The sequence below is a fragment of the Mytilus galloprovincialis genome, chromosome 7 (genome assembly GCF_965363235.1).
Source record: "Mytilus galloprovincialis chromosome 7, xbMytGall1.hap1.1, whole genome shotgun sequence".
In the NCBI taxonomy this organism is placed as follows: Eukaryota; Metazoa; Mollusca; class Bivalvia; order Mytilida; family Mytilidae; genus Mytilus; species Mytilus galloprovincialis.
In genome coordinates this window covers 33,963,276-33,987,978 of record NC_134844.1, presented here as the reverse complement: position 1 = coordinate 33,987,978, position 24,703 = coordinate 33,963,276, and the positions used below count along the sequence as shown (strand labels likewise).

General features: G+C 32.7%; 1 protein-coding gene across 22 annotated transcripts in view; it reads left to right on the top strand.

Annotated features, from left to right (window-relative positions):
* Window positions 1-24,703, top strand: part of LOC143082833 (uncharacterized) — an 85,809-nt gene that overhangs the window by 29,355 nt on the left and 31,751 nt on the right. The window contains exons 5-6 of one of the 22 annotated variants that reach the window (XM_076258728.1): window positions 21,603-21,779; window positions 22,446-23,850. The exons of 10 other annotated variants lie outside the window; for them this stretch is intronic. In XM_076258728.1, coding sequence (XP_076114843.1) covers window positions 21,603-21,779; window positions 22,446-23,005 — 737 coding nt within the window. In that variant the 3' untranslated portion in view covers window positions 23,006-23,850. 11 more of the 22 variants (XM_076258732.1, XM_076258733.1, XM_076258717.1 and 8 more) reach the window with 11 other exon arrangements.

Below are 24,703 nucleotides of genomic sequence, written 5' to 3'. Positions count from 1 at the left end.
TCGCATTTGAGTCTAAAATGACAAAATCTCTGAATTTGCAGTAGATGGTGTAACTTACCTTCCTGGGCAGGAAAATTTGATTTTTCATTTTTCTGCTGCAAGATGATGGAGGGACTTAATAATAGTTACTGTTCATTCAACCATGTGATACGTTTATAGTGAAAGTAGAATGATCAAATGTCAGACATAATCACATTACCAAAGAATCATATTCTATCTAGCCTGTTTTGATATAATTTCTAATGTTGGTATATGGATTATGAAGTTTAGTTTTGTTTCCAGGTGTACAGTTAAAGGAAGAGACGTTAGAAGAGAATTTTGGAATCGAAGTTCTTTCCTTGGCAGGTTCTGCATATGAGGTTTTCTATGGTTCTGTGGATCAAGCCCAGAGTTTTGATCAGATATCAGAAAATTCCACAGAAATTGAAACTTATGGGGTTGATGAAATTGATCTTGGTCAGACAAATACTTCTCATACAGTCAATGAAAATGAAACCACTTTTCAACCAGTTGTACCAGCTGACAAGCAAGAAAAATCCATTTCAAATGTTCATAATACAAGAAGCAAAAGGTCTCCGCTAAAAAAATCTGCAAAACTAAAAACTACCACAAACAAACGAAAGGCCAAAGAAAAAGCATGTAAACCTTTTATGAATAGGTTAAAATATGCATTGAGAACAAGAGAAAACAGATCAAGAAGGTCCATTGGTTCCAAAGCAGTACTTTCATGCATAGAAAACAATGCTAATGTTAGAAAACCAATTGAAGGTGCTAAAACACAAAGTCGGCTTACTAAGAAAGCTTCTGTTGTTGGGAAACTGATTCCGGCAAAGAATGTTAAACATATACATAAAACAAAGCAATATTCAGCTGTAAGTTATCTATCCATGATGTCCAATATTGAAGACATGACCATGCAAAAATCAGTTCCTGTAAAAATTCCAAAGAACATTTCTAATACTTTAACTGACACCAATAAACTGCAGGAACAGTGTATTACAAGTTATTCATTCAAAGTAATGGATCCCAAATTTTGGTGCATTCCACTGCAGGCTGTATTTGGAATTGTCAGTTTGCCAGGTAATGCTAGGCTGAGATGTATATCACAGGTATCTGGCTGTCTACTTCCTGCTACTGATTCCTTTACAATCAGTGATAAAGCTGTAAAAACTGCACTAGAGACCTGTAGACAGAGCAGCTATAGGTATGCTCAATCTCTATTCAAGTCGGTACTTACTGTTGGAGAAATCTACAATAGAGGAGTTGGTAAAGTTGACAAAGAAGAAATAAGTCCTGTCAAGATTGAACTCGTTAAGAAACAAACCTTTAAACATTTCAATGTTGAAAAAAGTGTTGAAGAATTTCAATGGAAGCATATAATATATGGGTTTAACTTGAATGTAGAAGAAACTCATAAATTCATTGAGAAATGGTTTGATGTCCGTCTTATTATGGAACAATTGTAAATGTGTTACAGACTGTTTAGGCTAAGGAGGAAAGAAATTTTTTGGGGAAAAAGATCGCATGAAATGCATTTAAAACCCATTAGTACTGACTTGATATCTAAATCTTTTTAGGTTATTTTACCTTTGATATACACAAAATATAGTGCATTTATCATAACATGTTATCCATGAACATTTTCATAATATAAAATATATCAATAAGATATTTGCTCAGATATTTAAGTCCCAATTATTATAATATGTTATTCTTAAAATTTCTAAACTTTTGCAAGGTGCAATAATCTAATATCTGTTCTATAAATATCATTGATGACCTTGTTAAAAAAAAAATGGAGTTATCTTCCTTTGTCAAGAATCCGTATTGAATCAACTACATTGTACAACCAATGCTCTATAGGGTTACAATATACCAAATTAGATTACATGGGCGCAGCCATTTTATGAAGGGAACATGACATAGAGATAAAAATAGATGGCTCTCTGTGATTGGTTGTTATATCATTTATATATTTTTGTTCTGGAAAGCATTATGAATGAAGTTTCATGCAAGCAGAAATTTGTCCTTAAATGTATATGATGAAGGGCCGGAAATAATTTTTTTATGTTGATCAAAATTAGGGAAAATTTTCTGCGAAATCGTAAGGTATTGTGAAAACCCCCATAATTCACCAAGAAAAGCCATGGGACCATATATATTTGAGTGCGGTAAAATCACTAATAGATATTGAGCTTCAATTAGACAACAGCGGTTTTTCCATAATTAGTTTATTAAAAACGCCTTTTAAGGAGATAATTGCTAAAAATAGCATTGCCGGCAATGGGGCCACCATTTAGTACTTTATATTCTATAAATGCAATGTTTAGTTTTACTCCCCACTAATGAATGAAAGCAATCTTTAACCTTCTGTTCTGACAGGTACTTTGATTTGTGTTTTGTACACAAAAGGAAAAAAATTACCATGTGAAAACTTAAATTTCAATGTATTACAGTATAATTTTTCATATTGACAATTGAAACTTTAATCTTTTATTAAAAAGGGGGAGGTAAATATGTGATCAAACTAAAACTTAAAAGATGTTCTAAGAAATCAATTTATATATACATGTACTTGTTATTTGAGACGGATTATATGAACTTGTATAATCCACCATCTTTAAGTCTATTACCTACCTTGGAATATTGCAATAGCCTTGTTTATCCATTCATTTGTCAGTCTTACATTTTGTCCATTCATCTGTTTGACAAATTTTTTTTTTACTTGTAAAGATTTTATACCGAATTCTTGAACTTTGTAGTTTTGAGTTGTACCTTGAAATTGATTTCTTTATTTGCCAATGAATAAGGTCTCAGGAAAAGTCTGGCAATATTGACTTTGACAGTTTGACTTGGATTTTAACTTTTAAAAAGCTGGGGCTCCTGTATGAATAGTGATTTATTTCTGTTTGCCATTTATTACATTTTAGAAAATTTATGAAATGAAGATGAGCTCTTATATATAAACATTCAATTAAGGAATTGTATAATCTATGTAACTATGAATCTCTTAATGTAATATTATTATGATTGTAGTTTAAAGTACAATATAATAGTACACTCTGTAAGACTAACATATTTCAGTGAAAGTGTAAATATTGTATATAATTTCTCGATTTACAGTATTTGATTGTAAGATTTTCAACAAAAAGATATTCTACAGAGGAGAGATTAGTTACGATTTGATTTTCGATTCCAGATGCACAGCCACTAGATGAGATTCCAGGTGCACAACCACCAGATGATATTGATGCGCCAAACCTGGTAGAAAATTTCCTTGGCAAATCTTTTGAAGAATTAGCACATGGATCAATGGACACTCCAGAGGTAAAAGTGGAAATTGTTGCAGAACCCTTGTGGTATACGTTAACTGATGTTCCTACACAACAGGAATTTAATCTTGCAGCCACACAGATTGTACCAGTCAGTAAGACAAAAACTCAAACAATGTCAAAATACAAAGCGGCATTATTAAAAAAAAAGAACAGACTTACTAGTGATGGTTTCCCCTCTAAAATAACAACCTCTTCACTTGCTGTGAGGAAGGCTAATTTTGTTGGAAAGACTGCTATATCATCAGAGGATAAAATAAATGATTCCTACGAAAACCCCTTAGGAATGATTAGACCTTCCATTGTGGGAAAACTAATACCAACAAAGATAACATCACCTAGTAAAAGTCCAAAAACAATAACTGTCATACATAAACAGATTCAATCAACAAGAGCAAAACCTCTCCGATCAAAAATAAGCAAATCAGTCAGAAAGCCTAAAGATTCTGCTGGAAGAAAGCTGAAATATCCACTGAAATCAAAATCTGGTGTAAGGAAGAAACCTTTTGTAAGTAAAGTGAGAGCAGCAAAAGAGAGGTCTTTATTAGCAAAAAAGGGACCAGTTATACTGAAGGAGGCATCTGTTGTTATAAGCCCACTCAAAAGCCATAACCTACAGGGTACTTCAGTTATTGACAAAGAGTTGAAAGAGAAGACTCCTAAACCTAGATTAGATGTCCAGAGGGCAAATGTAAACAGCACAAACAAGCATAGAAACTTTCAAATCAAAAAGAAGTCAGATGGTCTTGATAAATCGTCGAATATCAATTCTGAGACAGAGCTAGATACTAGTGATAACACCGAAGAAAAATTAGAGATCCAATGGAAGAGACGCAAATACTTTAGTGGAAAAAAGTTCAATGTATGCGATCCAAAATTCTGGAGTCTTCCAATTCATGTTATCATGTGTTATGACAATGTGCCTCAAGATTTAGCTGTTGAAGATGTAAGCAAGCAGTTTGGATCAGTTTCAATCAAGGCAAATTCACTCTACATTGATCACAGGACAATAAAACTTGCCATGGATAACTGTCAGTCCAAGCAATCTTTATTTACAAGACATTTGTTTAGACATGCCTTCTCAATAGGAGAAATCTTTAACAGGCACGTTTCAGGGCTGGGAGGAAAAGAAAAGGTTAATCCTGATAAATTGAGGATGCTCAGAGAGATTGTTTTCCATCATTTTCCTCTTGAGGACAAAGAGGAGGAGGAAGAAGAATGGAAACAGAATTTGGTACGATTTCAGGCTGTTTTGACGGAAGCTCGCCTTCATATGAGGAAATGGCTGAAACTAGAACAAATTTTAGACAAAATTTAGTATGATTTCAGGCTGTTGTGACCGAAGCTTGTTTTCATATGGGGAAATGGCTGAAACTAGAACAAATTCTGGACAAACTATAGACTGTTTTTGTTATTATCGAACTGATAATGTGAGATGAACATGAATACTTATCTATTTTGTACAAAGAATAAACAGTAGCTTTTATATAGACACTTTTATAAACTTTAAAGGTTTTTAAACAAGATACCATATAGTATAGACCTTTGACATGTATAAATCATGAAATGTTTATAGTTTAATCAATTTGTGTTTGTTAATTTTTTTTATTTTATTCTTGTGATTCACCAAATGTGTTCAGAAATAGTCCTGTTATTTTGTATTAGTTATAAAATAATACTGTATTTTTGCTACTTCTTCATTTTGCATTTATTTGTTTTAATCTCTTGACAAAAGAAACTACTCTGAAAGGATCTAATTTTGTTTCACACAAAGTTATCATAAAAGTCTCATTGTGTTCTTGACTGGTCCTACAAAACAAAAAGTGTCAATTGAGGTATAAATATAAAATTTTTAAGTTTAGTTAATTTTTTAAATTGAGGTTGAAAGACATTTCTAATATTTGTGCCAGTTTGTAATTTTTCAGTGGAGTTTTATTTTTGTCAATGAAAAGGAAAAACATCTTCATTACTCTCTATTTCTATTTCTTTGTCCATTTACTACTTTTTTTGTGCCCATTATTGTGCATTCCGGAAACCCTATCCACAACCTGGAAAGAAGGAAAAGTAAAACAACAATAATATCAAATTATGATGGAAACTTCTAAATGGAAAGTCACTAATCAAATGACAAATCAAAAACTCAAAGGGATTTAGGACTTCACTATTCTTGTATGACTACCAGTTATAAATGAAATAGCCTTTACCCCTTATTGAATATTGATACATTCCCATAAACAGTGTTTTTATATCAAGTTTTTCCTTGATGAACAATGCTAGTGTATAAATGTGAAAGAATTTCCTAGTTGGACATCTTTGTTTAAAGTTTGGCTAGCTGGCGCATGGACTAGAATTACTTTTAAGGTCATATTCTGGATGTCAGTGTTAAACAATTTGATCGAGATATTCAAGTGAACATTATAATGTAAACATTTAGTTTTGTTTCCAGGTTTAAAGCCTTTAGAACAGAAAGATGAAGATAATTCTATAAAAGGAATACAAATTCAGTGTTCAACAGGGTCAGCTTATGAAACATTTTATGGAACAGATCTAGAACAAATTCCTCCTCCTAACAGTGATATACCAGTCCAGACTAGTAAAAAAAAGAAAGTATATACCTGCCCAAGTGACATCGTCATCAGAGTAACAAAATCTTCAGGAAAAGATGCACAAAGGGAAGTTCAATATTGTCCTACTGAACCAGGTTCAGCCTTTCAAACAAATGCTACAAAAAAATTGAATAAAACTGTTCAGTCAAAACCCAAGGAATCAAATCAGACAATAAATTCAGACAAAAGCCCCAACAAACCTGAAGAAGGGAGAAATAATATGGATAATTATTTGGTGAGCCTAATTAAAACCTATGACCGTCGTGGAACTTCAGTTATAGACACAGATTTGAAAGAGAAATCTTCTAAACCTAAATTAGATGCTCAGAAGACTAATGTAAAACATAAAAAAAAGAAAAACACATTTAAAAAGACCAATATGCGGGACTATCGTGGGAATAAATATAATGTATGTGATCCAAAATTTTGGAATCTTCCTATGCATGTTGTCATGTGTTATGACAATGCACCTCAAGATTTAGCTGTCAAAGATGTAACAAAGCAGTTTGGGTCAGTGTTAATAAAGGAAAATTCACTCTACATAGATCACAATACAATAATAACTGCCTTGGATAACTGTCAGTCCAAATGCTCTTTGTTTACAAGGCGTTTGTTTCAACATGCCTTCTCAATTGGAGAAGTTTATAACAGACACATTGAAGGAATTGGAGGAAAAGAAAAGGTTAATCCTGAAAAATTGAAATTACTTAGGGAGATAGTTTTCCATCATTTTCCTGTTGACAGTGAGGAAGAGGAGAATAAGGAATGGAAATTAAATTTGACTCGGCTCCAGCGTTTTCTGTCTGAAGCTCAACACCATATAAAGAAATGTCTAAAAATAGAACAAATTCTGGACAAAATGTAGAGTCTGAGTCTGTAGTCTTGTTTTGTTATTGAACTGATCAAGTGAGATGAACATGTCTATTCAATATTTTATAAAAGAAAAATATTGAGCTTTGACATGGTCATGAATTTATTTATATATGGGGATGACCATTTGATTTTCTTGGGGCCAAGGATGATTAATCAATTATTTTCATCTGTTGACAAAGAATGCTTTTTTTCACAGTAAATTTATGATGTCTTTCATCAAAATTTGTATGCTGCATTTTGTATTGCAGAATATTCATTTCATCCTGTTTTGTGCAGTTACTTATTTTCTTGTTCTTACCACTGACCAAATTATTCATTTTCAAAATCCTCCTTCCCCAAAAATATCAAATGGTCCTCCCCTATTTGTATAAATTTCATGGCTGTGATTTGTATTTTTTTGTTTCACCAGATGTGTTCAGAATTTTTCTGTCAGTGTTATATAGTATCAGTTGTGTCATTATACTATACTGTTTGCTACTTATGATTACTATTGGATTTTTGTCCACTTATTTGCTAACATTCTCTAGATTAAAGAAATCTTGTTCATTAAGCATAACATAAAGTCTCATTGTGTAATAGCATACTTTTGATTCTTTTAGTTCCTACCATTGATCTTGAGAGGGAAAAAAGAGTTGATTGAAATATGAATGGCAAATATTTGTTTGTTTATTAAGTTTAAGTTAGTTGATGGAAGTGATGGACGTTGTAAATTTAGTTCCTCTGAAGACTGACCAGTCAGCCATTGTTTTTGTCTGCCTTTTTTGGGGTCATTTTTCTGAGTTAAACTGGTAAAATGGACTACAGTAAACATTTGGATACAGTCTTTAAGATTTTGTCATGATATCCAAAATTCAATTTGGTACACAAGCTTATGACTTTATGTTGTTATTTGAAGTTGGTTTAATTGCAATTTTAAGACTGATGGTTGTAAACTAAATCAATGTCAGTTTGCAGAATTATTTTTATTCACTAATGTTATTTTGAAATATTTCAATCCGATTAAATGTGGTTGGGAACCAAGTTTTTTTTTCTGAAAGGGTTAAACTGCATATTTTGGCTGAAAACTTGAGTACACATCATCAATGTATATAACTTTTTTAAACTTTTGTTTGCCTATAGAACAGTTAGATCAGGAGGAACTAGATGAGTTTACCTTTTTCAATTCAAACATATTGATCAGATAGATCTTTTTTGTATATAAGAATATAAGTATTTTTATGGATGTCAGAGGAAATGATAAGGGCATTACATATATGTGAAAACAAGCAATAAAAAGTTTAGCTTTTACCCCTAAATTAAACTTGGATGCTATGTAATGAATATCCTTTTTATGAGTTTTTTTTCCGTAAGATGACATTCTGTATAAATGTTGCTTAAAGCCTTTATTATTTAACTTTTGTAAGTGTTAAAGTTTTCTTTGACTGGACTGGACATGAAGTTACATTCCAGATTGACCTACATGCAGTATAATACAATTTGATAAAGATGACTCAAGTGGACAAGATAAAGTAAACATTTGGTTTTGTTTCCAGGTTTGAAGCCTCTACAACAGAATGGTGAAGAGGAATCTACACAAGGAATACAAATTCAGTGTTCAACAGGGTTAGCTTATGATACATTTTATGGAATAGAACAAAGACCAGTTCCTTCAAATACAACTATACCAGCTGTATGGACCAATATAAACAATGAAATCTATTCTTGCTCAAGCAACATAAATGTCAAACCAGTAAAATCTTCTGGAAAAGGTAAACCAAGGAAAATTAAAAGTCTGCCTGTTATAATACCTGGCATAACAGTTCCTTTTCAAACAAAAGGTACAAAAAGAGCGAATAAAACCATTAAAAAGTCAAAAACTGAAGAATCAAATCGAACAACAATTAAATCCAGAAATGATGTGGATAGTAAACTGACGACAAAAGATAAGAGGGGGAGACGTAAATCCCCAACCAAAACTCCAAGAAAGTCACCTGATACTGGAAGCAAGAAGATAATGGTTAAACAAGAGGTCATAAAATCATTTATTAATGAAAAGAAAGGCAGGAAAGCTTCCAAGGTCATTCAACCTGGAAATCAGAATCCTAAATTATTAGATAATGCTTCCCCTAAAAAGATGAAATCAGAAAGAAAAACACCTAGGGGTAAATTGAGTTACAAATTTACCCATCGTAAGTCCTTAAAAAAATTATCTGGGAAAAAATATTTAGTTAAAGATTCAAATTTTTGGAATATGCCACTACTAGCTATCACTTCAATTGAAAGTCCAGATATGCTGACAACAGGAGACCTGAGTGCCCTGTTTGGATGTGTCCCCACTGGTGATTCTATTGATGGAGATATAATAAGTCTCGCACTTGAGGATTGCCTGTCTAACAGGGGTAGATTTGCTTTGGTCCTTTTTCACTACATTATATCCATTGGAGAGTTATATAACAGGAACATTAGTGGATCAGGGATCAAAATGAAAATCAATCCTTTCAAGATCAAGATGATTCGGGCTTTAACATTCCAACATTTCCCAGCAGCCACTGGAGAAGAGGAAGTGGAATGGAAGTATATTGTCAATAGAATGCATGTGACCATTTGGCATGCTGAGAAGTTTATCCAGAAATGGCTCATTATTAAACCCCCGAACCATTATAGTTTAGAATAGATCTCCACTCTTGGAAGGTTTATTCATGAACTTTTAAATCTGTTAGACCAATTTTGGGCATTATGACTTAGTAGCATATCAGAATCTCATTGAAAAGCAGAAGCATGCAATTTCTGTAAGGGATAATGGGATGTTAATATTCTCTTTTGTATATATTTTAGATTTTTATATATGCAGTGTATTGACAATTAACTTCAATATCACAGCTTTTAAGTACTTTTTTATCATATTATCATGTACACAATATATGACTGCAAACATGGGTAAATTTAAAGTGCATTTATTTTGGCAGAAATAATATCTAGTCTCTTGTTTCTGTTTTTGTTTTTGCTCTGATTATTCTTTTATCCAGAACTAGAACTGTGTTTTTAAACCAGAAAATCTTTATAGTTTGACATTGATTCTGTGATGAATGTCTTCTTTTTTAAACTGTTGATTGATAAATGAGTGTCAGCTTCTTTTCTGAGTAACACCATATTTTTCATCAGATTTTTATCAAAATTAAAAAAAATAATAAATATCATCAGTTTCCTTCTATTTGAACATCAGAAAATTCTGTGAGGTAAAACATTTTTACTTTGGTATTTGGGATGTGGAAGGATGGGTTTAAAACACTTCCAAAATGTGTTCCAACAGTTTCACCTTTCAACTGAAACACAGATTCATTTCTCTAAGTAATTGTTATTTGATTGCAGTAGAACGTTAATGAAGGTTGTTGTCTCATGAAAACGCCTCTAATTTATCTTTCTAATGTAGTTGGTAATTTAAAATAAGTCCATTTTTTTAAAAAAAGAAAAAGAAAAAAAAAGGGATCAGCTGGCACATTCTTTTTTATTCATTTTGAGATTTATATCGACTGATGGGTACATTCTTTCAGAGTGATAATTACATATGTAGAGAGAAAACTTTTGTAAAATTTAATGGGATATGTCACTATGTGTTGACATAATCAGAATATTGATAATGATTGATCAACTTTTAATACAACATGATATTTTGTCATACATAAAACTTGACTACAATTTGAGTTTTGGTAAATATTTAATCCTATCCCTGCACACAGAGAAATTGGCAATATGATTTTGTAAAATAAATTTCAGACCTCATTTTAAACATCCTTTAATATTAAATCCACCCCTGCTAAATATACACTGACAAAGGTTTGGTGTAACCTCTCCGACTACTGTAATAAATAAATAAGTGACTAAAAAGGCTAATAATTATAGAACCTAAATAACTAAAGCAGGACAAACAATTTTGATGCTTTCTTATTGGTTGTAATTCTGAATAATGGTTGTCATTTTTCTCTGCAGACTTCAAAGATTTAAAAAAAAAACACACCTTTTTTTCTTTCTTTGGAAACTACATTAAGAAAGTTGTTTTGAGTGTGAGTTCAATTATGTGGCATTTTTGTTGATAACTTTTAGCCAAAGAGGCATTTATGATTTTATATACCAGCATTTTTAATGTAAATAACGAAAGGTGTCATTCTGTATGCTTTTATTTGACTAGTGTATTATGATTCATGTAGACATCACTTTACTTTAAATAAAATTAGCTTTAATGTTTTATCATAGTTTACATATACATATGGTCATGTTTTTATGGTCAACTCGTGTATATTGCTTTACCCCTGTATAATGTCCATTTTCTTTATGGACTGTCCATTTAACTTCTAGGTATCGAGGCAGAAAGGTTTTATTTTGCAAAATTGCCAGGATTCGTTCAGCAGTTGAACTAAGAAGATATTTGTTTGGTTTTAAATATATGGACAATATTCTGTGCTTTGCTTGTCTGCTTAAATCTTCAGGCTTTTAAGCTAGAATTTAGAATTGATCATTACTAGTCAACTTTTATAAACTGTTCTAGATGGACACTGTGGTTGCATTAACAGAAATAAACCAATCAACCTTTATGACCACAAGTAGTTCATACCATGTAACCATGTAATTGTTTACAGGTTTGAATCATTCACTAAAATGTTTTGAAGTCGACCTCAAACTTTACTTGAGAGGTTAAGCAAGCTATAAAACCTGGTTCAATCCACCATTTTCTGTACCAAGTCAGGTATATGATAATTGTTATCCATTTGTTTAATGTGTTGGAGCTTTTGATTTTGCCATTTGATTAGCGACTTTCCATTTTGAATTTTCGTCAAAGTTCAGTATTTCTATATGACCGCAAAAAAAATTTGCGGTCGTATATTGGTATGACGTTGGCGTCGTCGTCATCGGAAGACTCATTGGTTTTCGCACTATAACTTTAGTTTAAGTAAACAGAAATCTATGAAATTTAAACACAAGGTTTATGACCACAAAAGGAAGGTTGGGATTGATTTTGGGAGTTTTGGTCCCAACAGTTTAGGATAAAGGGGCCCAAATAAGCATTTTTCTTGGTTCGTATGAAGCTGCCCCCTGCAGAGCATCTGGTTGTGATTTGACATTTTAATATCTTTATTGAAAATCATAATAGAAAAATCTGACACCGGCAAATGTGCTATGAATGTGGAGTTCATTATTTTTGTGATGCTACTGTTGACAGTTTTGTTTTCTGAAAACAATTATGTGTGAAATACTGCATCTTTGTTATCTGCTGAGATATGTAGACAGATTAGCTGCTTAAACAAAGAAGAATCAAAGAGCTACTGTTAAACAATCCCTTACTTGTTCTGCATTCATTTCTCAGGGTAGATCATCATAAAATCCTAGAATCTTACAAAAATGCACCATATAGCGAATATATACAGACTGGTCAATGCCTGTTTCGAAACTTAAAGCACCCTCTAGTGGTGGAGTCCGTGTTGTTTAATCTTTTGTTCTGTAGTTTTGAAGTAGTTTGTTGACTGTCTTTTGTATTTTTGGTCACAGTTTTTAATTGTCTTTCTTCAACCCATGTTTTTTTTTATTGTCCACTTGGTTTCTTCCTTAAGTTTTAATCAAATCTCAAAAGTGTTTGTTTCTCTTTTAAATGTTACTCAGAACTTTTCGTATTTCACACTCTTTAATTTGATTTTTGCATGGTTGATTTGAAGTCATTAATAAAATGTGTTTATGACGACAAAATAAGGACAATACACGCAGTTTATGTAGTCGTGTAACAATGAAATAAACTCTTCGCACGTTTCACTGCAAATTATATGATTGTAAATTATGATGATAACAGTCGAACAAGTAGTTGTTCTTGGTACCAAACCCTAGCTCGTTTTTAAGAGACATATATATGTCTCTGTTTTTAACGATCTTATTTTCATTGTCTTTTCATCACGTTTGTTAGCTCCAATTTGCCTTTGAATTTTATGTTTAAGAGAATTCTTGGGAATCGCAGATTATAGTTTTTGTCGATTATTTCAAAGAGTTTCCAAGATCTATCGAGATAAACTGATTGGAGGGAACAGCGGTCAAATGATATGATCGAATTATTAACCTCCAGTAAGGCTTTAAATAATACAAGTTATGCGTTCGTTACAACGTTGTGCAGAGGCAATATACATGTAAGTTTTCTAATTACATAAGTCCAAGCAGAAATGAAATTGCACAATTCGGCGGATTATTATTCAATGCACATAGCTTTGAGATATGAATGGAGGTTTCTTTTTCCTTTCAGGCCACCACGTTGCACAAAGAAGTCATCTTCAGTCAAGTGATGTCACCCCTATGGGGTCGGGTGTAGAAGGTCAGGGGTCGCGGACATTCGTTAGACAGGGGTTTGCCTCTTCAGCTGGTATTCTTGGTCCACAAACACTGTCTTCAGTAGATGATCTTGCCACATTACGACCACCGAGAAATCTCCCTGTGGACAGTATGTGCACTACAACTTGTAGCGCAAGCTGCTCTGGGGGAGGTCATATTCCTGTAAACATGATGGGGGTTAGGAAAGGTTGCGTCTATTGTCAACTAACAAAATCGAAAACGAGATCGGGATATTGGGTATATACACGGTACAAATGTGGAGAATGTACCGTGCCTCTGTGTATGCCCTCGGCGGAAAGAGACTGTTTTCAGTTATACCACAGGTATTTGAAAGATGGAAGTCTTCAGCCACCAACATTGTTTCCAGACTCTAGGGCTCCGCGACAGCAATTCGAAACTACTTCGTTTCCAGATTCTAGGGCTCCGCGACAACAAATAGAAACTGAACGTTTTCAGAGACAAGTTATTCAAGCTTTAAATAACCAATGCAAGGATGTAAATCCTAATAATTCAACATAGAACATCATAAGGTACTTGTTAGCATAATACATGTATTCCCTTCTTTGTACCATGTGATATTAAAGACAAGAACTAAAAGTAACTGTAGGTGAATAATGTATATATGTTTCTTATAAATGTGTTAATTTATGTGCAGATTAAAGTAAAAAAAAAAACGACGCCATGTCTTCTTTTTTCCTCTGAATTTTCACTGTTGAAAAGTAAACAATCCCGGGGTTAATTAAACGTACGTCAATTATTAGAATTCGATATATAATTTAAACTTGTTCAGTGTTAAACATTGTACTTGACTTTTAATACACCATTGCAAATTTGAACATGTTTTATTTAAACAAAATATGGGTCTTCTTCTTTTGCATCATTATCTTTACAATCATATAACGCCACGTACATATGTACGTGTATAATATTTATAAATGTTAAGTCTGTTTAAATCCTCCATTCAAAACTTTGAGACGGCAATTGAATAGTGAATATAACTGTCAGTTCCTTTTTACCAAGGTGTGAATAGTATCATTTCAGAATGATTACCATGCATAAAAGGCTTTGACCACACTATTATGCTTCTTCTGGTCATATAAGTTTTGAATTTATGCTGTTTGCATAACTGCTTCCTTGAAAATCACAAACGATGCATCTCTTAAAACACTTAGTAATCGCTTGCGTTTCTAATCTTATACTTTGTATGGTCAATTAGGACTGAAAAACCCTAGCAGATGACTATTGTAATGCAGTCTGTACTGTCAACACACTGCAATGTAACCTTGAACTTTTATTCTTTTGTCATTGAAAAAAAACCTGAAATTTGAAGAGGAATTTGATAACATATTTTGTGTTAAATTCTTCCTTCAACTTATAGCTGAAGTGCAAGACACCAAAGTGGTAATAGCCCGGGATAATTGACATAAAGAGCAACAGAAAAAAAATCTGTCTAGGTTGTATACGGTTGGTAGTCTTAGTACCAGAAGGAAGTCATAAATCCTCGTGAATGAATTTATTATTATAATCGCATTTAATAAACAACGTAAATTAACGAATATAACGAGGATTTATGGTTTTCTTTCTGGTTTCAGGTTTGGATTATGGTTCGCCTCGACAGTCTCGCCCTGGAATTCATCCGGTTTCTTCGTCAAGTGGTTTGCATGATGTTGTTCGGAACGAGGGAAACAAACCACGACTCTGTGTTTTGTGCAAATTTTATAAAAGAAAAACAAAAAGTGGTTGGAAAGCCTATTCTAGATTTCACTGTAATACTTGCCAAGTGAATTTGTGTAAAGGGGATAGGGACTGCTTTAAAGTTTATCATGTAATGCTTGAACGAGGAATAATTGACCTGGACGTATTACGTCTTCAAACAAATGTGGTTGAAAGACACCGAGATGAAATGACAATGTTTATGCAAGAGCAGGACAAATCTCGTTTTAGTGAGGACAAAACATTTTAGGGCCTTTTAAAAGCAGTTGACCATTAAGACCGTGTATCATTTGTTTTATTTTGTAGATTCTGTGCATTTAAAGGTATTTTTTTCTGATGGTGGTGGTTATTTAAGAGATGGAAATTGGTAACTTTTTTAACGTTACCTTCTTTATGTTTTCAGATTTTCCATCTCCACAGAAATTTCAACCACCACCAGCATCGAATCCTTCTACTGGTTCGGAACACCGCCTTGTTCACAACGAAGGTTATAAGTACAAGCTGTGCGTTCAGTGTCAGTTCAATAAAATAAAAACAAAGAAAGGATGGAGAGTGTATACACATTTTAAGTGTGAGAAATGTAATATTCCCCTTTGTAAAAACCAAGGTTCCCAGAAGAGAAATTGTTTTGTTGTATACCATCAAACGGAACTGGGTGATAATAAATCCGTTGCAGTAAACACACTGCCTCTGCCTGTTTCAGTTAAGTCACTGCCCCTGCCTTTAGTTGCTCCGTCCGATGGTAGCAACTCTTGGTCCTTCACTACCAACCAATCACCGGAAGCTAACGTGGTATCTATTAATAGAACACCGCAGTCATATATGTACATGGCCCAAACAAAACAACGATTCCCACCTTATCCTTTCCAGCATCCACCAGATACTAGTAGTTGAGATGTTTAACAGATATAATCGAATTGATGAAGTATTTTCACTTATATGCTTATTTTCTCATTCCCGGTGAATTAAATGTTTGCTTTAAAACTTGCTTTAATGGGAAATTGCTAGTTTAGCTGACCTGGTGCATATTTTCATCATGAGCTGCTAAGTTGCTATGATAACTAATATATCTTGGCTTTGCAAGTTCGTCACAAAATTCTAATTTTCTAATTTCCATTCATCTTTAATAACCATATATATATATAAATATATAATGCCAGTCTGAACAATCAATATAATTATGGACTTGATGTACTTTTTTTTAATTTTTAGAAAAGCTTGTGCTACTCTTGATGGGTCGGTTTTCATATTTTTTTTCCTGAAAGCTCTGGAATAATTGTTTTGTTGTTTTAAATGGATAGTATCGGATATTCCGTATATTGGGCGTTGTTCATACGGCAGACCTGTAGCATGTTTTCTCTATATAATCTACTCTATACGAATTTGCTAGTTTCATCGACAAAAAGCCATACATAAAATTGCAAAATACAAATACTCCATATTAGACTCAAAGATGAATTGGAAAGGGTTTTCATTGTATTTTAAATTTATTTTATGGGCTTTATTTCTTCTGTTGAACATTAGAATTTTTTAATCTTTGACTTTATAAAAGGATGTCTGAGATTTATGGAGAGAGAGAGGAATAATGTGGAACAGATCTCGGTCTTTAGTGTGGTGGGTATGGGATACAGATAACTATATTGGGGAATCTTTTTTTTTTCAGATAGACTTGCTAAATTGTGTATTTCATTATAGTTTGTAAATAAGATTTTTATAATAATTTTTGTATAATGGTTTAATCTTTGCTAATTCTATTTTTGATACAAGTATGCACATGTATATAGATTTCATTGCACTAATTGCCTTTAGAATAAAATAAAACATAATCCATTACTCATAACTCGTCATTATTTGTGGGCAGACTGTCTGATGACCAAGAGGCAAAATGTTGCTAGCATACAGTCGTAAGAAAGAAACCGTTCCCGTGATAAAATGTTTTATGCAATTTCAAAGTACCCTATCTGTATGTGTAGTTTGAAAAGTGCCACGGTGAATCAAATAGCATTCGTGATTGAATGATTCGTAGTTGTGCATTTCACTAGTGTCTCGTGTTTTCTTGTCTTTGCATTCAATACTTATCGTTCGTCAAGGCTGGCTTTGTCATTGACACATGTTCGTATACTGAAGACGAATCAGTATATCTCAATATAGTTGATAAAATTCCAGATATTTAGTTTAGTTTCCAAACAGATTTTCACGAAAAGTATTGTGCTACTCTTGATGCTATTTCCCCTTTCGATTCAATTCAACGTTTTGGCGGTGTTGGTGTTGCTAAAAATCTTTAGTATTCTGTAGTATTCATTGGACTGTTGTTTGATATTTCATTTGGCTAGTGTGTTTTATTTCCTTCTTTGACCAATAATAACAAGAAAGCTTCCGGAAAAAGATTTTTTTGCGATGAAGACAGTATCTTGAAAGTTTACTTACGCCATCATTTATACTTTGTTGACTTCAAGTTTAACGAAAATAGGTGTCACAGATGATATGTTCCATCTGTCGTGGCAATACTTTCATCGCCCTTTCCTCGTTTATGACAGATACATTTGAAAAAAATATTGCATATGTTTCTGTTTATGGCTCTCAGCACAACGTTTCTGGGTAACTAGAAGGACGAAACTGTTTTTACAACTACAAAATAACTGACTCTTTTTTTTTCTGATAATTTCAAAAATAAAATAAATCGAAACATACAGAAATCTAGAGCTCCTTACGAAAATGTTCATTTGGACGTAAACATTATATGGGAAGGAATCGATAAGACCGCATATATATGCCAGATTGATTGATCGAGATTATTTCCTTCTCTTTGTCACGAGAACTATCAACATTAGAAAAGTCTCTATGTGCAACTTTAACGGTTTTACCAAAATAGTTATCTTTTTAAAACTTTTAATTTTTAAATAATGTCACTTCAATTATTCAATTTTGCACATATATCGGTCCTCTCGATTTATTCTCATATAATGTTCACCTTCAAATAAAGTCTATTTATCTTTCACTTTTGTTGATGTGTTTTCGATGAATATCTTTTGCTTAGCATGGTGCATTTATGGAGTACTGGCGTGTTTATGTGACATGTTCGTCCAGTTGAGATTGATACGTAATACTTTGTTTGCACATGTCAACTTTTGAGACTAGTTTTTTCCTCGTTCTTATAGTCTGTTGTTCTCGTTGTTCTTTATGAAATGAAATTATTATATGCCTCTTTTTGCATATTTTTGCTTTCCTTATTTCCGTTTTCCAGCATTCTAGTATGGAAACATTGGAAAGTTCCATTTAAAATGGCATTTCTCAGGGAATAATATATTTACCTTATAGTATGCAGGAACCAACCGCCAATATGTTGAGAGAACTTGTTTACAGCTCACTTAAAATTTTTATCTGTACTATTTTGTTAAAGCTTAAAAATAAAGATTATATACAGTTTTTAATCTCAAAATTATAATCCACGTATACAAACAGTCTATAATCATTAGACATCGAGGGTACTAGTATATTGTATAACGAAAGAAGAATGCCCTTACCATTGCTTTGTCAGTTTGTTTTCGACTTATGTATCTGTTGTCTCGCTCCTACCATCTAGGGTTGCGTTTCTGTCAACAGATGAGATGTGATATTGTTGCAGTATTCATTTTGCTTTATAATTTACAGCAAGGGTTTTTGTTTGTGAGAGAGCTATCTATTAAACTTATGTTCTATTTCTTTTTGGTCTCAATAAATAGCAAATTACTACCTTGAAGAAAAAAAAGCTCAACATTTGTTATTTAAAAACTCGTTTATAACCCTGTACATTTTGAATTTTGAATATTTGGGATTTTAAGTAATCGGGATTTTAAGTAATCGGGATTGCTTTTATATACACTACACTGACGCAAGCCAAGACAGTATTTTATGCGAACCTTATTGTCGCAATAAGAAATGTTGATATTATATCATGTAACGAAGCATTAATGTTTAATGCAAAAAGACATGTAATTATTAAACTATTGCTGCCGATTCAAATGCAAATTTTGAATTTTTCCACCTTTTATATACTCGTGTTCATCTTTTGATTTCAGAACCCGACTTACCATATAGAATTAAGCACATTGAAGCAGCTGACAACATTCGACAAACGTCAGGAGTTACAAATGTTTCACCATCTACAAAATTACCCGACAGCCGGCATTCCCTTTCTGGCACGACGTCAGAATTTTCCTTCGGCGTTACCAGAGGACGCCCTAGTAGATTGTCGGAAATAGAGCTTGTTGATTTCATTGATCCAAATGTCCATACCGTTGTGCGAACCGTAGAAAATAAATACAAACCCTGTGTGTTTTGTCAAATCCAAAAGCGTAAAACAAAGAAAGGCTGGTACATTTATTCATATTATAAATGTAAGGCCTGCGATATTCCACTGTGTACTGGACAAAGGAATTGTTTTAACGATTATCATGCCTATATCAGTGGACATTATGTACCCTCCGAAAGTGAACAAGATGACAAGCAAATGACACTATAATGTTAGGATATTTGTTCAGTGTGACTTGTCAAATGTTGCAAGATTATGGAAAAAAATGTAGCAAATATTAGCCACCAATAGAAAACTATATAATATAAATAAGCAATTAAAGAATATCAGTTATGAGTTATTGCTTACAAAAATGAATATATATAGAATATTGCAACGTTTGATATGATATAGTTCCATTTTGTTAGTGTCCATATATTGGTAAAAACTGACATATTTGTAAATATGTGCATTTACGCTCTGACTTGAAGTAGTACTTACTCATGCAGTTAATGATTAGTGTGATATTATATTTCATATCGACGATCTGGTATTTGGTTTCTTGATCAACATTTTAGTTTTACTGTAGAAACAAATCTATTGTTTAAAGTTGTTTTGTATTGTGTAGGGTGATATGTCAATTTTTGAAGTGACAACTTTTGTAGTTTGATGTAAATACTTCGTTTCTCAGTAGTTTTTATTTTTTAATTGCGAGTTTTAACACAGTTTGTAACGTTGTGTATAGGAGATACATAGTTGGTTGTTTTTACAATGATTTTGTTCAGTAGTTTAGATACAAGTTTGCAAATTTGATAAAATAACATGCATGTATTTAATGAAAAAAAGTATCAGAGCTCCTCAGTTTATTGTTATTGTACAAGGCGTATAAAAATGCTATTGATACTACAATATAACTGTAGATCATTTGATCAAACTTACCGAAAAATGTTTCTTTACAGCTAATTTCCTAATGCATGTAAAGCAAAACTTTGGTTGGTTTGCTTGCTTTGTTTGCAATGATTTGTATAATTGTTTATACAAGCTTGGTAAATAAGATTGACATCTTTGAACAATATATATAGGCATAGTTTAACCTGTATAAATATAATATTTGAAGTGTTATCCTAATGATTTTACAATATAAAAACAAAGCAAGCAAGCTAACCAAAGTCTTTAAATTAGCTGTAAGTAGAACCTCTTTCGTTGATCTAATATCAAAAATTACCCTTCACTTGTAATTTTAAAGGCGATGTATATAGATTGGACATTGTCCTTGCTGAACAACTTTGAAATTTCATTATACAAATGGATAATCATGTTAAAAATGAAACTCGTGTGCAATTGAAAGAAGTGGCATCATTACGTTTCTCAGATAAACTTTGAAAAAAAGAAGATGAAAATAAATTCTTGATACATTAATGTAAAATGCCACTTCTTTCTGTTGCAGGAAATGGTAGGCAAAGTTTACAGTATCAGACCTACGATATCTCAAATTCTTATCATCCAAGTCAACGTGATTGTTCAGTCATATCTGTTGATGGATCTGGGAATAAATTTGAATATTCACAGAGTGTCGGACTTGGATTAGAACCAAGCTCTCATCTGCGACACAATTCTAACGTAGAATTACAGAATAAATCCGTGCATATTCCCCAATTTATTGGGGGTAATAGAGCTTGTCATTATTGCTCTAGCAAAAAAATCAAAACCAAAAATGGGTGGTACGTTTACAGTTCGTATAAATGTTCTCAGTGTAATGTTATTCTATGTACTGGGAAAAGAAACTGCTTTAATTTGTACCATAAAGACATGGGACTTCATTTGACAGGACAAGAAAACACCACGTGGTCAACATTATAACTTGTATTCCATTAGGTTGTAAATTAAACATTTTGATTGAGTCTTGTTTATTGTTTTTGTTTTATTTTGTTTTATAATTATTATAGTAAAAGTTCAGTGTGATAAAATTTAAAGTTTAATTTATTGTTTTTAGCGTTTTGTATTCTTCGATCAAACAGCTCCAAAATAATAGAGACTTTATATTTTGTTGTGTTTTTGTGTATTTATTGTTCACAAGGTCATATATGTCTTTGATAGATTCCTCTGGTTCTCGGTTGAAAATTTTGGTCACACTTTGTTCTTGTAGATAGTTATAATTTCTTTAATCATTTGTATTTCCTTTTCATGTACTGATAATCAAAAGGTCAACTCAATAGATCCTTCCAAAGGTATGTCACTCTCACTTGTCATATATGATCCTGGCGTGTTGATATCTTTTAGAGAGTGATGGGTGACAGGTTGCCCAAGTAATCATTGCAATGAACAATTGATGGTTGAAAATACTTCTCCAGGCACCTTGTATGCAAATAAATGCGAGAAAGTTGAGAAAACACGTTTCTTTTGAAATATTATTTTATTAATTTTATTTAGTTTGGATGAGAGTAATGGTTCGTTCTTTTGTTTCAGACAAAATGGCTTATCCAAAAAGATCTAACATGCATGCAGATGTCGCTAAAAAAATTGGTTCAGTAGGTGGACCTCATAATACCTCTGATGAACGGATGTATATTTATCGCACAAACACGAGTGCAGATCGGTATCAACCACGTGGCTTGCCACAACACAAAGTATCACATATACCTGGTATGTCGGCTAGTTTAAGCGGTTTTCCTGATGACACGAAACGTCACTTGGCTCAAAATATTGGAACAACAAGAGCCTGCGTCGTTTGTGCTAGACAGAAACTTCGAACGCAGGGTGGTGGCCATATTTACAGTAGATATAAATGTCAGATGTGTGATGTTGTACTCTGTCGTGGAATTAGAAACTGTTTCAGACAGTATCATCAAGATCTCGGAATACCAATCGAATAAGCATCGTTACAACATCCTGTTTTGGACAGATGTTCCGAATAGCAGGCGTGTTGTCCTTCCGAATCATTTCTTTTTAGTTCCTGACGTCTGCTTTGTTGATTGCATATTTTTTTATCTTGTTATTTGTTGACTTTGTTGATTTTAAAGAGAGAAAAACACTAAACTGTTTTATTTAAACCATTGCCAGAGACATTGAAATGAATTGTATTAATATTTTACAGAAATGCAAGTATTGGGTTAGTTGCATGATAATTATCTATAGTGATTTGGTTTCTGTTACGCCGCCATTCCCAAGAGATTTATTATTTTAGTAAATAAACTGGAATCTGGTAAAGATGTGGCATTATCGATAGTAGATGTGTCGTAAACGTTTTAACTTAATAACAAAATTTAACAATATTTTTAAATAAAGCAATGCCACTTCTTTATGTTCCAGATTCCCCAGTGGGTAAGCAAGTTCCGGTGGAGAATCCTTTGTCGCATAAGAGTATGAAAATTAAAATTGCTCGTTCGCAGTCATTAGATATAGAACATGGACAGTTTAAAGATACATCGGCAAGAAAAGAGAATATGGAAGAACTTGATATAAAAGATACTATGGAAGTTTTATCAAATATACATAGTTTAAATTCAGGAAATGAAAGCGGATCAAATAGGTCTAAACTTTTGGATAAGTCACCCGATTTACACATGCCACTTGAACAAGATAATTTTGATAATAATGACTATTTTGACGAAGATGCGGACCATAGAAAGACTATTCAGAAAGGGTATTATCCTAAACTAGACCCACCATATGATAGTCATAAAATTGAACCAATAGGTACCAACAAGCCATGTGCCTACTGCGAATTATTGAAGAGGCGAACGAAGAACGGCTGGTATGTTTACAGTCGTTTTCGATGCAGTGGTTGTATGGTGGCATTGTGTAAGGGAATGCGTGGATGTTTCTATAAGTACCATCAGTGTCTCAAAGATAGAAAGCAATTGAATTAGATGTAATGAATGCACCGTTTTACAAAGTTGTATCGAATTAATAAAAAAAATCGCAAATGCTTACATGATGAAAAATAATGTATTACAAGTAAGCTTTCTGTGTCATTTGTTCTCTTGTGGAGAGTTGCATCATTGGTATTTATACCATGTCTTCATTTAATATTTTATCGTCTTAGACTCTGTATTTGTTTTATTGGACAATTAATTGACAGATATGAGTAATTAACTAAATAGCTTTGACATATCTCTCGAATACTCTTAAAGAATGTACAACTGTAAATTGCATGAGTACTCTGCTAGTTTAAATTTGTTCTTTTAACATCACTTTCTATCTTGCAGTACAATCTCTATATTACAGACTGACTTATCATTATATTTACTGTTTTCTACCAGTTTTGATGGTAAAAGAAAGACCTATCATTGTTCATAGCATTTGAAAACGTCTTTCGTGGAAATTAAACTTATTGTACAACACTTCTGGTGTATATATATTATTTTTGTTCTAGGCGGATGTATTTAATGACATCTTTTTCTATTTCTTCATACTTTTCAAATTGAACTTCTTTCTGTATCTATTTTATTCATGTTCATGATCTATATTTTCTAAGTCCTAATCTACATTTTTTCCGTCTTTTATCGTATTTATCTTACGGAACCTTCTATTTTGATAATAAAACATGGATTGTCGGTATTGGATGCTCAAAACTTAAAACTTTTATGTAAAGATTGAATTAGATTATCATATTCTGTAAAAACACACATATTTTTTTTTAAATGTATTGTTTCACAAGAATTGTACATTCCCTTATGAAAGCATGTATTGTTTATTAAAACGTTGAAATGTTTTCATTTGTTTTATTTTCTATTTGTAAATGGCACAGTAACTGACAAGGAGCAGTGTCGTATAAAAATCAACCAGTTTATGTGTGTAAACATGTTAGCAGTGCAATAGGAGCTTTAGTGGTCAGGGGGGGGGACACTTTTTATAATTTTATGGGTTTTAATCCCCATTAGGTGAAGTAAAGTTCATCAATCTTTTAAAAAAGAATTTAATACAAGATTACTTCGAGAACGCAATATAAGATAGATGGATAGGGCCAAAAATGCATTATGACCTGATTTCATTCTTTAGCTGCATAACATGTCAAATAACTGAAGGTTAACTTTATTATAAGATGAAATAGTTTTAGCCCCACCGTTGTAAAAAAAACATGAATACTTTGATGTGAATTGTAAACCACTTGTCCAAAGTAAATTGGAGAGCGAATACACACAGTATATCCTTTTTCTAGATCTTGTTTCATAATAACGTATTCTTACACGCTTTCAAACATCTTAACTTGAACTACGGTACATGAAGACAATAATTGGTTGCACCGCTATTGTTCAAAGTATAATTGTCTTGATTTCATTGCATCCTGATTACTTGTATTTGCTGTTCTTTTAAAGTTTTTGGGCTGTTGTGAATGTTGGTAATTTTACAAGGGATATTGCTTCCACAGGGATCATTTACAGATGATCAGTGATGCTTTTATATACTACATTGACTGTTTTGATCTGTATTTGCATTAATGTAAACAAGAAGACATTGTGGCATGACAATGTGCGTTATTGTTTGATTTTTTTGTCAAAATCCGTATCCTTTAGATCTGTGGTGGTTCATTGTTGTTTGCATATGTTGTTGGTTTTAGTTTACTA